The following is a 15,000-nucleotide window of genomic DNA, read 5'->3' on the forward strand; positions in this document are numbered from 1 at the left end:
TTATGATGCTGCATGATGTGAAGAATGATGATGGAATCAAGAACTTCTTTAGCGATGTGTATGAGACGTTTATAAAGGTGAGGAAGAAAAGAACAAATGCATGTGTATATCATTTCATCAGAGAAATGGTACACCAATGTTAGGTTTCTTCTTTTTGGGGGGAGCTTGGGTGGCAGAGCTGTGCTTCTCACCACTGGGTTCTGGTTTGATTCTCAATTCTGATGTGAGTTGAGTTACTTTATGCTCTCCTTTGCTCTGACAGTTGTTACCAGGCTCTCCAGTTTTCCTCCCTCTACAAAAACCATGCATTCAATCCTAAGCTTGATTCTGTAGTCAGACACAAGTTGTATGGAGGCTGCCTAAGGTGGTTTGCTATTTCTTCGACTCGGCCGCGCATCTGTACTATTGTATCTTATGAGGGTGATTAGTTTTCAGTTTTGCATCACAGATAAAATGTTTGATTGCACAAGGATTGCATGACCATAGCTAGAAAATTGAGCTAATAGGATATCTTTGGCAATTCCTTTCATTTTGTAGGACCTAGAAACTATATTCTGGATGTTGTAAAGTTCTGACTGTGCTTGGGAGTGCTCCAACTCTAGATTGATCTAGTATTTTTGTTATTTCAGGTTTTGATGAATCCATTCTATGAGATAAATAGTAAAATAAAATCTGCAAACTTTGACAAAAAGGTGCTGTTAGCTGCTAAAAAGCACATTTTACCATAGAAAGTAGTAATATTTCTGCAAACATGTTGAAAATGGTTCAGAATTGTGTACAGAATATTATGTAAATAGTTTTGGAATTTGTATAAGTTATCAGAAAGTTGTGATTTGTAAAAATTTAAAAATCTGTCAGAAATGTATTGATTACATTGCATATAAAGGGGTATAAAAGTATTTGTGCATTCCAGGGTTTTCTTATTCATTACTTTAAACTAAACTGCTTATATTTAACAGGCCCGTACCCAGGGGGGGTGGGGTGCAGGGGGTACGCCCCCCACAACGGCAGAAAATCTACTTCTGGTCCGCAATAGACGTGCTATTTGTAGACAAAACATTAAAGCATAGGCGAATTAGATAAAAAAGGCATTCTAGGTCACTCTGGTATATCATAAATCTATATGTCAAACTTTGTTTGTAGCAAAATCCGAAAAAAAAGTCCTGAATGGCATTAAAAATCCTTTTTTTTTCAGATTTTTATCAGCAAACTCACCCCCTCCAACCCCTCCCCCCCCCCGGAAAATAAGGTCTACTTTTCTACCACCCCCAAGGGCCTGTTTAAGCAATATTAAATTTGCCTTAGACAGCTCCAATGGTTTCTCTCTTCTGATCAGATGGAAATTTTTTTGGGAAAATCCCTAAAAATATTTTTTACCCTTTTCTTTGTCCCACACAAGACAAATAATGGGAATTTAGGCCTTCAATCTACATAGAAGCACGTTTTGTTCAGTTGCAAATCTTTTCCCAGCAGATTGAATAACGCACATGCTTCACAGAGAAACCATGAGAACAGTCTATAAGGTGGCCAAACGACCAAACAGTAGAGCTATTGTTAGAGGATGTTCACAGGACCGTTCATCTGTCTAATGTACATCTAGCATGTTGAACATGTGCTGTTGCGAGCGCTTCAAACGGGCCCGACAGAGATCTATTGATTCAAAAACTCGTACCCTACGCTCCCTCGATACCCTTTCATTCAAATACCAGCAGCATCGGGTATATTGTGAATTTCCACATAAAATAACTACAGGTGAATCAACAGTTACAGCACAGTACAGCCCCTGTCTTGTATCTAGTTTATTGCACGCGAGTACAAATAGATACAATTACAATAAATGGCATAACAGTCTGGATATCACACTAGCCACATGTGAACATCTTCTGTGTAAAGTTTGAAGGATTCGGGACCACGCTATGTTTGCCACGCCCCTTGAGCAAGACGAGAACGGCGTCTTCGCTGTACTAGTTTAATGGGAATCTTGTGATTAATTACCTTTGGGTAACCTTGATTATATCATTTAATAGCCAATCAATAGTATATCGTAAATAGTACACATTTTTTTAACAACCATGAAACGTGATCTTGCACGACTCTTTCCTTTCCACTGACTTCTTATGCAATCTTCCCAATGTTATAAGGAATAAACAATCGACATCAGAGTATGACTTCTACTGCTAAATAGTTAATTTGCCATCTTTACAGTTCCCTAAGTACATCTTGCGCTATGTTTGATTTCTAATTTAAAGAATATATTGTAAAACATCTAGGAAATTTATGAATGAACCAGTGACCCTTTGCTTATTCTCGCCTTGCGCGTTATTTCTTTCGCTTCCTTGGCACGTTTCAACAAAATTCAACACTTTTTCGATAATTATCCAACAACTAGATAGCTATTAGAGACGCGAGACATCGCCGAACAATTAGCCATGCCCACAAACGCCAACACCCAACTACAGTCCCGCTCCAAAACAATCAAAGAAATTCATGTAACCTACATGAATGCCAAAATGGCATCACACGGATCTTGTTTGTGATTAGAAAAAGGAAGGAGAAGGAATTCTGTTTTTTTTGGTGTTACTGATTTGTGGAAGCCATTGCACAATTCATTTCGAGATGGCGGTTATTGAAGCCATTTGTCGTGGTCATTAATAGCTACTAATTTGTATCTTTGTTTCTCTGGATTGACACCTTTTTTGTTTTCGCGAGCTGTTAAGACGCGAAACTAATACTTTTGTTATTGACTTAGATGGGAACCAAAGCTTGTTTGCTTTAGAAATGGGAACGTGGCAAAAAGCTAGTAAATGAACATAGCCTTTCGACTTTTGCTTTACTGCTATTCCCAATTGAATACTTTTATAAAGGACATATGTCTACTCAAAAAGTCCAAACGATAGCGACAACACTCGAGGTTGAACACGTTTGCATGAGAGAAAAAGCTCGGAAAAGAATTCCTAAAATGTCATTAAACAAAACCTCGTTATCGTTTTTAGTTCAATTTATTTCGTCGTTCCAGCAGTACATGCAGTGACAACAATACAAATATTATACGAAGTACAGGCCGCAAAAAGTAAATTATGCTTTATTGAAAACTTTAGTCTAATTTTCACATGTTAGAATAGAAATGCCTAGCCAACAAACTGATCCGGTGAAATACGGAAAACAAACCGTGTAAGGGATATCTTAGTCTCGTTAGTCTAATAAAACCTGGGGGTATCTATCAACGACATCTTGAAAATGTAATGACATGTGTACCATGTTGTAATTGGTTTGTGTACAGGTTCTGAACATTAGAGCATTTGAAATACCACTTGAGAGAAAAAGTGATGAAAAGTGGAAAAGCGTGTCCGTACTTGACTGCCATTAGTCTTGTGAAAAACAAAGCATTAGAGCTCGTTATCGGCCGGGTAATTAACCCAGCCGACGCCTAAACAAATGCGGAAACAAACAGCAAATTGTAGCCTGCAAACACGGAATGAGCTGACGGCATAAGATTTGGTTAGTTCTCATGAAGCCTTAGAGTGAATTGTGAGCAAGCGACCGATGCTGATACAACTCTTTCAACAACGACACTGTCATCTTAATTGTCTGTCATAGACAAAGCACAAGCAAAAATCAGAACTTTCTTAGCAAGTCTTCTTTATAGCGCAATAGAAGTCTCAAAACTTTTTTGAAATGATTGTTTATTTCCGATAAAGTTGTCATTTTAGAAACTGCTTTTTTAGCCGGGAAAATATTCATGTAGTTAAGACGGAGGTGCAATTATGGGCTTTGAGTTAAACAAAGGGATTTTTTGCAGTTTTGGTATGGCATGTTTTCCAAAATGAAAACAACAATGGCGCGACTTCTATTCTCTTACAAACAAAACCCACCATTTACTCCTCGCTTGACAATCACTCGCAGACAATTGGCTTATGTCTGCCTTTTCAAGATTGAAATTTTGAGATCATGCAATCATTACCGTCTTACACTAGGGACCTGAACTTTGCAAACACCCAGAAGTCATATTAAGCCTTACTTTATTTCTAATCGCTTCTCTTTTCACAGTACCAATAAGGCAAGAAATGATTTAATGAATACTAATTTTTAGATAATTAATCACGTCCCAATAAATTCAAGTCGGGTATCCAAGTTACCTCTCAGAAAAGAATACTCCCCAAATGTGATAGCTGCGTTTAACCAGAAATACGAACACAATATGAACCTGCTTATCCATTTGCTTTCACCCCCTCCGACAAGATTTCCATATGCCCCCCCTTTAAAGCTTTGCGCGATAGACGCGCACTCTACACAAATTGGTACTCCTTGTTCTTTCAACGAGATAACAGTTTCAGTAAGCTGCGTTTTTCAAAAGCAAACTCCTGTCAAGTGAGGCAACCCACAAATAGAAATAGACCACAAGATGCCAAAACCGCGCGATGCATCTTCCTGACTGGCGATTACGCAATTGAGTTGCACGTTCTGTCTATTGTGATAGAACATTAGATCTCTATTGTCTACCAAGCACACGTGCTTAAGATTTACTTCGACGTGAAAAGGTATCAGAGGGAATGTACAACAAAAAAGGCTTAATCTTCCTTGGCGAGAACAGTACTACTGAAAACGTCACACGTTGTAATAAGTCCGCAAAAGGGATTCTGTGAGCACACTTATTTTAACACGGTAGCCCTTACAAGAAGTAAAGTGCAAAACAACAAAATGTAAAATTATTATTTCTTATTTCATTAAAATTCGCTGTTCTTTGCCGTCAGGATTAACAAGCAAATAATGTAAAAGACAACCTGTCACGAATGCAAGAAATCCAGGTTTTTCACAAGCAAGAAACGTTACCCTTAGTGGAATGTATTGTAGAGGAGGATATAAGGTCAAGACGGTCACATAAATATGCGTACGTTAAGCCAACGGACCTCAAGTGGGAATGGCGTGCGCAGGCTTAACGCCCGGTAGGTGGTTTCGTCAATAACATCAGTTTTACACCAACATTATAAAAAGAAAAATGAATAAAACTTAAGAAATCAGCCGACTGAGACAATGTGAACAATAGCAACTAATCTTTCAGACGTGACCTTTCAAGCCTAAAACATCTCTTTTTTTCTACTTACGATGTTTAAACTGAATTACTTCGTTTTCCTGATGCCCCATGCTTCTCAGAGTTGACCGTACATTTAAGCCCGAGGGCATGAATATAAGAATGAGATACCCATTGTTCAGCTGATAGTATCTAAGGCTACCTAAGCCTTCTTATGGTCCAACTAAGATCTTTTATCCACCCCTTTTTTTTGGCGGCGTTTACATGTACTGTACTCTTGCTTTGAACATCAAATATGGAGGTGGCTGCTTCAAGGACTCTGATGCAGGTACTCCGGAGACACTGGAGTTTGTAGTAGTTCCTTGAAGGGGTATTGGTGCAAAAGTAAATTGTGAGTCTTTGGGGAGGGTTAGCCTCGTCAAATCCGTCGTCGGGGCACTATGGAGGTTGCTGAGCTCTTTCGAAGACCCCCTGACAGGTGGTACGAGGTGAAATGGCGGGAAAAACGGCGTCCCTAGCGCGCTTGCTGGTAGAAGACTCCTCGGAGCTAACTCAGTGGTAAAATGGCTCCTTTCCGTTGGCAATCGAGGAGGAAGGAGTCCGCTCAAAAGCGTAGTGTGTGGAAATGAAGACGCTACACGGCTTGAGGGTATACAGCTTGAAGAAGTTACCAGACATGGGTATGAGGTAGTGCTGGGTGCGAGCCTTTCAAATACTTGCTCTCTGATCAGCTGACCTTGCTTATGCTTTCTGCGAGGTTTGTAGCGGTAGTTTGGATGGTCGACTTTGTGTTGTCGTCTCAGCCTTAAGGCTTCTTCTGTGTATGGAAGTTTCTCGCTCTCTGGCATCTTTCTCCACTCATCTCCCAGGATCTTACTGATCTCGGCGTTCCGCATCTTTGGGTTCTCTCTGTTCATGGCGCGTCTTTTCTCTTTTGCCCAAACCATGAATGAGTTAAGGGGTCGTTTAACATGATCTTGACTTGCGATCACGTTCATGGTGTTTAAACTTGGTGTTGCAGGAATACCGATAAATTCCGATATTTAACTTCGTACTTAAACAGCTGTACACTAATACAACTTTGTCTGCGACTTCAATAATGTGGTTTTCAAACAATATTTTCCGCCTAGACTAAAGCAAGAGATTTTGTAAATAAATAGCTAGAAAAAGGCCCTCTGAGTCTGACGTACAGCCTTAAGGGTAAAAGACGAACTGAAAACCCCAGCACAACTGCTTACCCTTTTAACTTGTGCTTGTATTGTTTGCAACAGGGATTTATGGTGACAAAAGCTAATCCGTTTACTTCAATGTATTTACTGCATTTAAGAAGATACAACCTCGTCAGGCTTATGTAAGCTTCTAATTAAGGTTTATAACGACACAGCGAGCAAACCCTTTGTGCTCTCTCCTGTCACGAAACCCCATCAAGAGAAAAGATTCAATTGAAAAACTCCGCTTCTCTCGCATGTCAAATTCCCAGCGTCGCACGGAGCACATGAGGCTAGAAAAAGAGCTCACATGGCATTCTAAGATTTCTCTCAAACTTGAGTCCAACTCCAAAAAAACAATAAGTACAATGAAAGCAAAGGAGTTGACGTCAATACCATCAACTCCAGGATGTGCTTTACTTCATCAATATTGTTCAAAAACAAATCCAAAAGTCAGCAAAAAAGTTTCGAAAAACAAAACTACATGGCATTCTGTTCTCATTAATTTCTGAATTAGTAAATTACGCTCACTTTCAAGGTTGTCTTAACATATTTTTTATAACCGTTACTTCAAATACCTTAAGTCTGCGATGAATCTCGTCTTATTTTTAGCTCAGATATTAGCCGTAAGACTGACATACCAAAACCAAAAAAAGAAGCCTACCAAAATGCCGAACATACTTAGACAATATCAATGTCTGGAAAAGATATTAAAAATTATACCATTTGCAATGAGGTGGATAGTGGCGAAATATTTTTAAAGCCACTATCCGCCGAAATGGGAATGGTATAATTGTTTTAGTAAATAAAACGCGCTCTAGAGCAATCTTTTTTTTTCGAAAAAACTTGCAAATCGGCACACCCGCCATTTTGCTTGATTTCGGGGCGCATCCACCTTTTAGGAGGTGTATATTCAATGTATCCCAAGTTTCTCAACCAATCAAATCGCTTGTTCTTGCGAGGTTCCCGAGTTTTATATACTAAAAAAGGTTATACAATAATGAGTATGGAGCAGGAATAATAACAAGGAAAATAGATTATTGGCAATAGTTTTTCCATCCACACTAGCAACAAGACTTCACTTTATGTGCTACACAAATCCGCTTTTTCACTAAACATTTATTTGCTAGTAAAAAATTCCTATTTACAAATAACCTCTTGACAAACAGTATGTTCTAGAAGCATGGCGCATATGGATGATTTCTCACGACAAAATCGCGGGTGACAGAGACTAAGGCCATGATAATAGCTATAAGTATTTTTACAAACAAAGGATGCGCCTTTCGGATGTGTCACATGACAAGTGTCACGTGATAAGGCCTTGCGCACGGTGTTGCGCATCAGAGCGTAACAAAAATTATAACGCTAGGTTTATGATTATAACTTTGATCTCGAGAAAGCTACACACTTTTTATTTTATTTGGATAACCTTTGTCTAATGTGCATCTCGAATCAAAAATTTGAGATAGTAAAAATTTTAAAAACATTAAAGAAATATATCAAAATAAAAACAGTGCCATAAAAACGGGCCGTTTTAAAGCCCATTTTTTTTATGAACATTGCTCCATCTTTTTGCTAATTAAAAAGAAACTTTTTCTTTTGTAGTTTGATCAATGTCATAAATGGAATGCACTTGAAATTCTCTTTAAGATGCTGTCCTTTTTATAGAAAGAGGAAAAGAAATGTGAACAGACGGGAGCGATAAGCAGCGTTAGAATTTTTTCGACAATAGAAAACACAAAACGTCGAATTACGTCGCGCCTTTTTTTGCCTTATTTTGCCCTTTTTGCCTTCATCGCGTCTTTTTTTGCCCTTTTGCTTTTTGCCCATTGCGCCCTTTTTGCCCATCGCGCCTTTTTTGCCTTTTTTTGCCCTTTTTGCCTTATTTTGCCATCGCGCTCTTCCTGCATTTTTATTGTGCTTTTTATCCCGAATATTATCGAAATCTAAAACAAGTGCGAATAATATATATACTTTTCTAGACGTAATTTCAGAAGAAAGGAATGGCTGCTGGCAGCCTGTTGATATAATTAAACTCCTCGGGTATTTGTCTACTTTCAGTTCTTGCTTCTCATCTTCTTATGCAAGACAAGAATTCGCCCCGTTCGAGTTTGAATATTGCAAACTTTAAAGCATGGAGAAATATACATTCTAAAACGAAAATAATTTTAGAAGCCTAACTTGTTCAATGATAGAGCTCCCATAATCTGAATTTTCCGAAGCTGGATTAAATTTTGATTTTTTTATAGCAGGATTCTAGAGAGACGCGCGATAGGGCAAAAAAAGGCAAAAAAGTGCACGATAGGGCAAAAAAGGAAAAAAAGTGCGAGATAGGGCAAAAACATGCGCGATAGGGCAAAAGAAGGCAAAAAAGGCAAAAACAAGCTAGGGCAAAAAAATTGCGCGATAGGGCAAAACTAGGCAAAAAAGGCAAAACACATTTGCAGCATTCAAATGTTACGCAGCAGTTGTTGATAACTACATAACGTCCATACTTCGACAACAAAATATCGAGGTTTTCTATTAGATTAGAAAAATAGTATGACTAATTTTAAAAACTACGATAATCAAACTTTTATCAACGCATCAGAGCGTAACAAAAATTATAACGCTAGGTTTATGATTATAACTTTGATCTCGAGAAAGCTACACACTTTTTATTTTATTTGGATAACCTTTGTCTAATGTGCATCTCGAATCAAAAATTTGAGATAGTAAAAATTTTAAAAACATTAAAGAAATATATCAAAATAAAAACAGTGCCATAAAAACGGGCCGTTTTAAAGCCCATTTTTTTTATGAACATTACTCCATCTTTTTGCTAATTAAAAAGAAACTTTTTCTTTTGTAGTTTGATCAATGTCATAAATGGAATGCACTTGAAATTCTCTTTAAGATGCTGTCCTTTTTATAGAAAGAGGAAAAGAAATGTGAACAGACGGGAGCGATAAGCAGCGTTAGAATTTTTTCGACAATAGAAAACAAAAAACGTCGAATTACGTCGCGCCTTTTTTTGCCTTATTTTGCCCTTTTTGCCTTCATCGCGTCTTTTTTTGCCCTTTTGCTTTTTGCCCATTGCGCCCTTTTTGCCCATCGCGCCTTTTTTGCCTTTTTTTGCCCTTTTTGCCTTATTTTGCCATCGCGCTCTTCCTGCATTTTTATTGTGCTTTTTATCCCGAATATTATCGAAATCTAAAACAAGTGCGAATAATATATATACTTTTCTAGACGTAATTTCAGAAGAAAGGAATGGCTGCTGGCAGCCTGTTGATATAATTAAACTCCTCGGGTATTTGTCTACTTTCAGTTCTTGCTTCTCATCTTCTTATGCAAGACAAGAATTCGCCCCGTTCGAGTTTGAATATTGCAAACTTTAAAGCATGGAGAAATATACATTCTAAAACGAAAATAATTTTAGAAGCCTAACTTGTTCAATGATAGAGCTCCCATAATCTGAATTTTCCGAAGCTGGATTAAATTTTGATTTTTTTATAGCAGGATTCTAGAGAGACGCGCGATAGGGCAAAAAAAGGCAAAAAAGTGCACGATAGGGCAAAAAAGGAAAAAAAATGCGAGATAGGGCAAAAACATGCGCGATAGGGCAAAAGAAGGCAAAAAAGGCAAAAACAAGCTAGGGCAAAAAAATTGCGCGATAGGGCAAAACTAGGCAAAAAAGGCAAAACACATTTGCAGCATTCAAATGTTACGCAGCAGTTGTTGATAACTACATAACGTCCATACTTCGACAACAAAATATCGAGGTTTTCTATTAGATTAGAAAAATAGTATGACTAATTTTAAAAACTACGATAATCAAACTTTTATATCCGAAATTCCGGATACGTATAACGCAATACTTAAGAAATAGCAGTAAATATAAAACGAAATGTCGAGAAATTTCTTGTTGAGCCAGGCTTGCGCAACACCGTGCGCAAGGCCATAATCACTGCCTTATATAGCAAAGCACAACTATATCACACGTACGCAATAACAAAAGCCTGGATGTTCTGACATTTGATAGGCTTAATCCACTGCCTATCTCTGACGTTTTTTCGTTGCTTGAGCTATAATTCACTTGAGCTTCTTCCTTGAGCGATTTATGGTAAATAAGCCGTCTTCTTTAGCAGCTGGGCGACTGCTGGTTGGTGGGATTCCTGTGGTGAACACACCTGAGCCTAAAGATGGGATATTGTAGGGACACTGTTAGTTGGTAAAGCTGACTGTGCGCCGAACGCCTGGTGATAATGTACAAATGTACTCAAGATACCTTAAAGACACTGTTAGTTGGTAAAGCTGACTGTGCGCCGAACGCCTGGTGATAATGTACAAATGTACTCAAGACACCTTAAAGACACTGTTAGTTGGTAAAGCTGACTGTGCGCCGAACGCCTGGTGATAATGTACAAATGTACTCAAGACACCTTAAAGACACTGTTAGTTGGTAAAGCTGACTGTGCGCCGAACGCCTGGTGATAATGTACAAATGTACTCAAGATACCTTAAAGACACTGTTAGTTGGTAAAGCTGACTGTGCGCCGAACGCCTGGTGATAATGTACAAATGTACTCAAGATACCTTAAAGACACTGTTAGTTGGTAAAGCTGACTGTGCGCCGAACGCCTGGTGATAATGTACAAATGTACTCAAGACACCTTAAAATTTCAGAGCCTCCCTTTCATTGTAATTATTTTTTTAGGTGCCCTTCCTTATAGAACCCCAAATTTTTATTTCTTTTTCCCTTAGAGGACCTTTTTTTTCGGACCTTTTTTTTACGTTATTTTGTCATAAAAAGCCGGAGCACGAGCGAGTTCGCCACTCCAAAGTCAAATGATTTGTGAATGCAAGTTGCTTTAATAAGAAATGACTGTGACATCATGTCGATATGATGATAGTGTTTGTGGTAATGACGATTACTTATTTTGTGGCTCAAAAGAACTGGGTACCCCAGCTAGTCACAGGAGTTTTGAACCCGGCTTCTGATTCATGACGTCAAAGCAAGCTCGTCCCAGGGCAAACACTGCCGTTTTTTTTTTCAATGCATTATCAATGCACTAACAGATTCTTACTCGTATTGTCCTCGTCAACAGAAGCGCCAGTTGTCGTGGCGTCTAGGGGGGAGGTCTGGGGACGCTCGGTGGCTTTGGCAGGTGTTACTAAACACAAAGAGCATCATGAGTGATATTATGATCACAGCCAAAATCACTATCACTGAGAAAACATGCCAAAGAGATCGATGTCAATATTGTTGCTACATTGTCATAACTTCTCTGAACAGTGCGCTTAGTGCTTCTTACCAGGGGTACCCTGGGGGCAGCCAATTACACGCTCGGTGCTACTTACCAGGGGTACCCTGGGGGCAGCCAATTACACCCTCAGTGCTACTACCAGGGGCACCCTAAGGGCAACCAATTACACGCTCGGTGCTACTTACCAGGGGTACCCTTGGGGCAGCCAATTACACGCTCGCATTTCACCTTGCCGCGCTGAAATATAGAGCAATATCCCATAATCAGTTTGATACCCGACATTTATCTGTGATGCGCCTCCTCAACAGTTTTGTGAAGTAAACCACGAAATACACGCCGTTAAAAAAAAAAGATGTTTAAAACCGTAAGAACATATGAGGGAGGTTTGGTAGAATTACCCCCCCCCCCCCCCCCCCCCTTCAGCTGGCTCTTTGAACGAAAACAGGGACGAGTTTTTCCTTCTTTCAATTAATTTTTTAATGATCTATTTGCAATCAAGAACTCTTTCAAACTGTTAAGGCCAAAAGACCTTTTTTTGTATATTATGAGCTTAACAGATGACTAAATTACGAACCTAGTCCTGAAATTTTGTGATGATGTAATTTAATATTTTGAATAGAGGATAGGCATATAAGCCAACCTACTTTGTATATTATCCTAATATACCTGTATTGGTATTTATTGGAATAAAGTTATTGTTATTGTTATTAATCGCGTGAAAATTGAAAATGTGGCATCGATCCCCTTCTATACACAGATACAAATGCTGACCATGTTTTCTGAGGTGATTCTAGATACAGCCCCGTTAGTATAGATGGGGAGGAAAAAAAAGAGGGAGGAGGTGTTGGCGAGACATTTACAGTAGGGAAGGGATTGAATAAGAACAGAAGTATACCTCACAAGAGCACATATAGCAGAACGCCTTCTTCCACGAGCTATCTTCAGCATGGAACTCGTAATCCTCGTCCACGCATCCACGCCCAGTACTCTGACGCCACGCCTCTAAGGACGCTACCTAAACGGTGCACAAATCAGACAATGATTTTTTCGCATGAACTGTTTTATAGCTTGTGTGACCTTTTATAAGCTTATCTGATCTGTTTTATGAATTGTCTGTTTTATAAGTTGTCTGAGTGTTTTGAACTGTTTGATAAGTTGTCTGACCTGTTTAAGAAGTTGTCTTACCTGTTTTTTAAGATTCCTCACTGTTTCCATCAGTGACTCAAAGTCGTCACATGTTGGGCAATCTAATGAAGGAACGGAAATGCTCGTCTAAACATATCACATTCGTATATTACAAATATATGTGTATCGGTATAATTACGTCCACAAGACTTCCCGTCTGGCTGCAGCTTAAACTTAGGGTGGCACGTGTATCGGTATACTTACGTCCACAAGACTTCCCGTCTGGCTGCAGCTTAAACTTAGGGTGGCACGTGCATTGGTATACTTACGTCCACAAGACTTCCCGTCTGGCTTCAGCTTAAACTTAGGTTTTTTTATGATTTATGATTTATAAGGCTTCTACCACTATTACACATATGAAATAGCGGTAAGGTTGACACAACAGAGCACGGCTCCAACTCAAGTGTAACCTCGGTTAGTAAGCACTGTCACTGGGGGTGGTCACTGCCAGAGGGTTTATTGCGTCCCCAGTGGTTCTTTTAAGTCCCTTCGATTCAGGTTTAGTGTAGTACAGCTTGAAGAGACGGGACCTCCGGTTTAGTGTCCTTATCCGAGAAGACTGGAAACACGGGAGAATAACTTCAACTCACTTGTGACAAATTCGATTCAAGGCAGGAACCCGGAAAAATCCCCAGTTTGAGCCAGGATTCGAACCTGGGCCACAGCGGTGAGAGGCCGACGCGCTAACACACTAGGCCACACGTGCATTGGTATACTTACGTCCACAAGACTTCCCGTCTGGCTGAAGCTTAAACTTAGGGTGGCACGTGCATTGGTATACTTACGTCCACAAGACTTCCCGTCTGGCTGAAGCTTAAACTTAGGGTGGCACGTGCATTGGTATACTTACGTCCACAAGACTTCCCGTCTGGCTTCAGCTTAAACTTAGGGTGGCACGTGCATTGGTATACTTACGTCCACAAGACTTCCCGTCTGGCTGCAGCTTAAACTTAGGGTGGCACGTGCATTGGTATACTTACGTCCACAAGACTTCCCGTCTGGCTGAAGCTTAAACTTAGGGTGGCACGTGCATCGGTATACTTACGTCCACAAGACTTCCCGTCTGGCTGCAGCTTAAACTTAGGGTGGCACGTGCATCGGTATACTTACGTCCACAAGACTTCCCGTCTGGCTGCAGCTTAAACTTAGGGTGGCACGTGTATCGGTATACTTACGTCCACAAGACTTCCCGTCTGGCTGAAGCTTAAACTTAGGGTGGCACGTGCATTGGTATACTTACGTCCACAAGACTTCCCGTCTGGCTGAAGCTTAAACTTAGGGTGGCACGTGCATTGGTATACTTACGTCCACAAGACTTCCCGTCTGGCTTCAGCTTAAACTTAGGGTAGCACGTGCATTGGTATACTTACGTCCACAAGACTTCCCGTCTGGCTGCAGCTTAAACTTAGGGTGGCACGTGCATCGGTATACTTACGTCCACAAGACTTCCCGTCTGGCTGAAGCTTAAACTTAGGGTGGCACGTGCATTGGTATACTTACGTCCACAAGACTTCCCGTCTGGCTGAAGCTTAAACTTAGGGTGGCACGTGCATTGGTATACTTACGTCCACAAGACTTCCCGTCTGGCTGCAGCTTAAACTTAGGGTGGCACGTGCATTGGTATACTTACGTCCACAAGACTTCCCGTCTGGCTGCAGCTTAAACTTAGGGTGGCACGTGCATCGGTATACTTACGTCCACAAGACTTCCCGTCTGGCTGAAGCTTAAACTTAGGGTGGCACGTGCATTGGTATACTTACGTCCACAAGACTTCCCGTCTGGCTGAAGCTTAAACTTAGGGTGGCACGTGCATTGGTAGGTGCCGATTGTGTTGGTGCAGTTGTGCTGGCATCCACCATTGTCCTAAACATCGATACATCATCTTTTGACCCTTGCTCGCAAAATACACACGTATGCATAATATACATAAAATACTACAATTAAAAAAGCCAATTTATATCTTTAAAATATCGAATACGGCAGGGAAAGTCGTATTTTTAAAAAATGACGGGAGTTTTGAATATTCAAAAGAAGACAAAAACAAAACAACATTGTGACGAAAGTCGGGTGTTACGGTCCAATACATGATTCGCCTATATACGGATCGACCAATACATGATGCCTATATACGGACAGACACACACCAAAACATGATACGCCTATATACGGACCGACACACGCCAATACATGATACGCCATTATATGGACAGACACACGCCAAAACATGATACGCCATTATATGGACAGACACACGCCAAAACATGATACGCCTATATACGGACCTACACACACCAATACATGATACGCCTATATACGGACCTACACACACCAA

General features: G+C 40.0%; 3 protein-coding genes across 4 annotated transcripts in view; 1 reads left to right on the forward strand and 2 right to left on the reverse strand.

The window, feature by feature from the left end:
- The window catches only part of LOC5516383 (probable trafficking protein particle complex subunit 2), a 7,766-nt gene extending 6,867 nt beyond the window's left edge, over positions 1-899 (forward strand). The window contains exons 4-5 of one of the 2 annotated variants that reach the window (XM_048733674.1): positions 1-77; positions 263-654. The exon at positions 1-77 is cut by the window's left edge and continues 9 nt beyond it. In XM_048733674.1, the coding sequence (XP_048589631.1) occupies positions 1-77; positions 263-319 (134 nt within the window). In that variant the 3' untranslated portion in view covers positions 320-654. Of the gene's footprint in view, positions 78-262 lie in introns of both variants that reach the window. The other variant, XM_032386329.2, reaches the window with a different exon arrangement.
- A 3,103-nt stretch (positions 900-4,002) lies between these two features.
- Positions 4,003-7,554, reverse strand: LOC5516395 (transcription factor sox-3). The gene has a single exon (XM_032386296.2). The coding sequence runs from the start codon at positions 6,025-6,027 to the stop codon at positions 5,290-5,292; it is 738 nt and encodes a 245-aa protein (XP_032242187.2). The 5' UTR covers positions 6,028-7,554; the 3' UTR covers positions 4,003-5,289.
- Positions 7,555-10,291: 2,737 nt separating this feature from the next.
- LOC5516401 (fibrillin-2-like) overlaps positions 10,292-15,000 on the reverse strand; it is a 24,624-nt gene continuing 19,915 nt past the window's right edge. Inside the window, exons 23-28 of the mRNA XM_048733672.1 lie at positions 14,429-14,531; positions 12,669-12,730; positions 12,379-12,498; positions 11,669-11,720; positions 11,304-11,390; positions 10,292-10,412 (exon numbers count right to left, since the gene is read on the reverse strand). Of these exons, the coding sequence (XP_048589629.1) occupies positions 10,309-10,412; positions 11,304-11,390; positions 11,669-11,720; positions 12,379-12,498; positions 12,669-12,730; positions 14,429-14,531 (528 nt within the window). The 3' untranslated portion in view covers positions 10,292-10,308. The remainder of the gene's footprint in view (positions 10,413-11,303; positions 11,391-11,668; positions 11,721-12,378; positions 12,499-12,668; positions 12,731-14,428; positions 14,532-15,000) is intronic.

This window comes from Nematostella vectensis, chromosome 10 (assembly GCF_932526225.1).
Source record: "Nematostella vectensis chromosome 10, jaNemVect1.1, whole genome shotgun sequence".
Classification (NCBI taxonomy): domain Eukaryota; kingdom Metazoa; phylum Cnidaria; class Anthozoa; order Actiniaria; family Edwardsiidae; genus Nematostella; species Nematostella vectensis.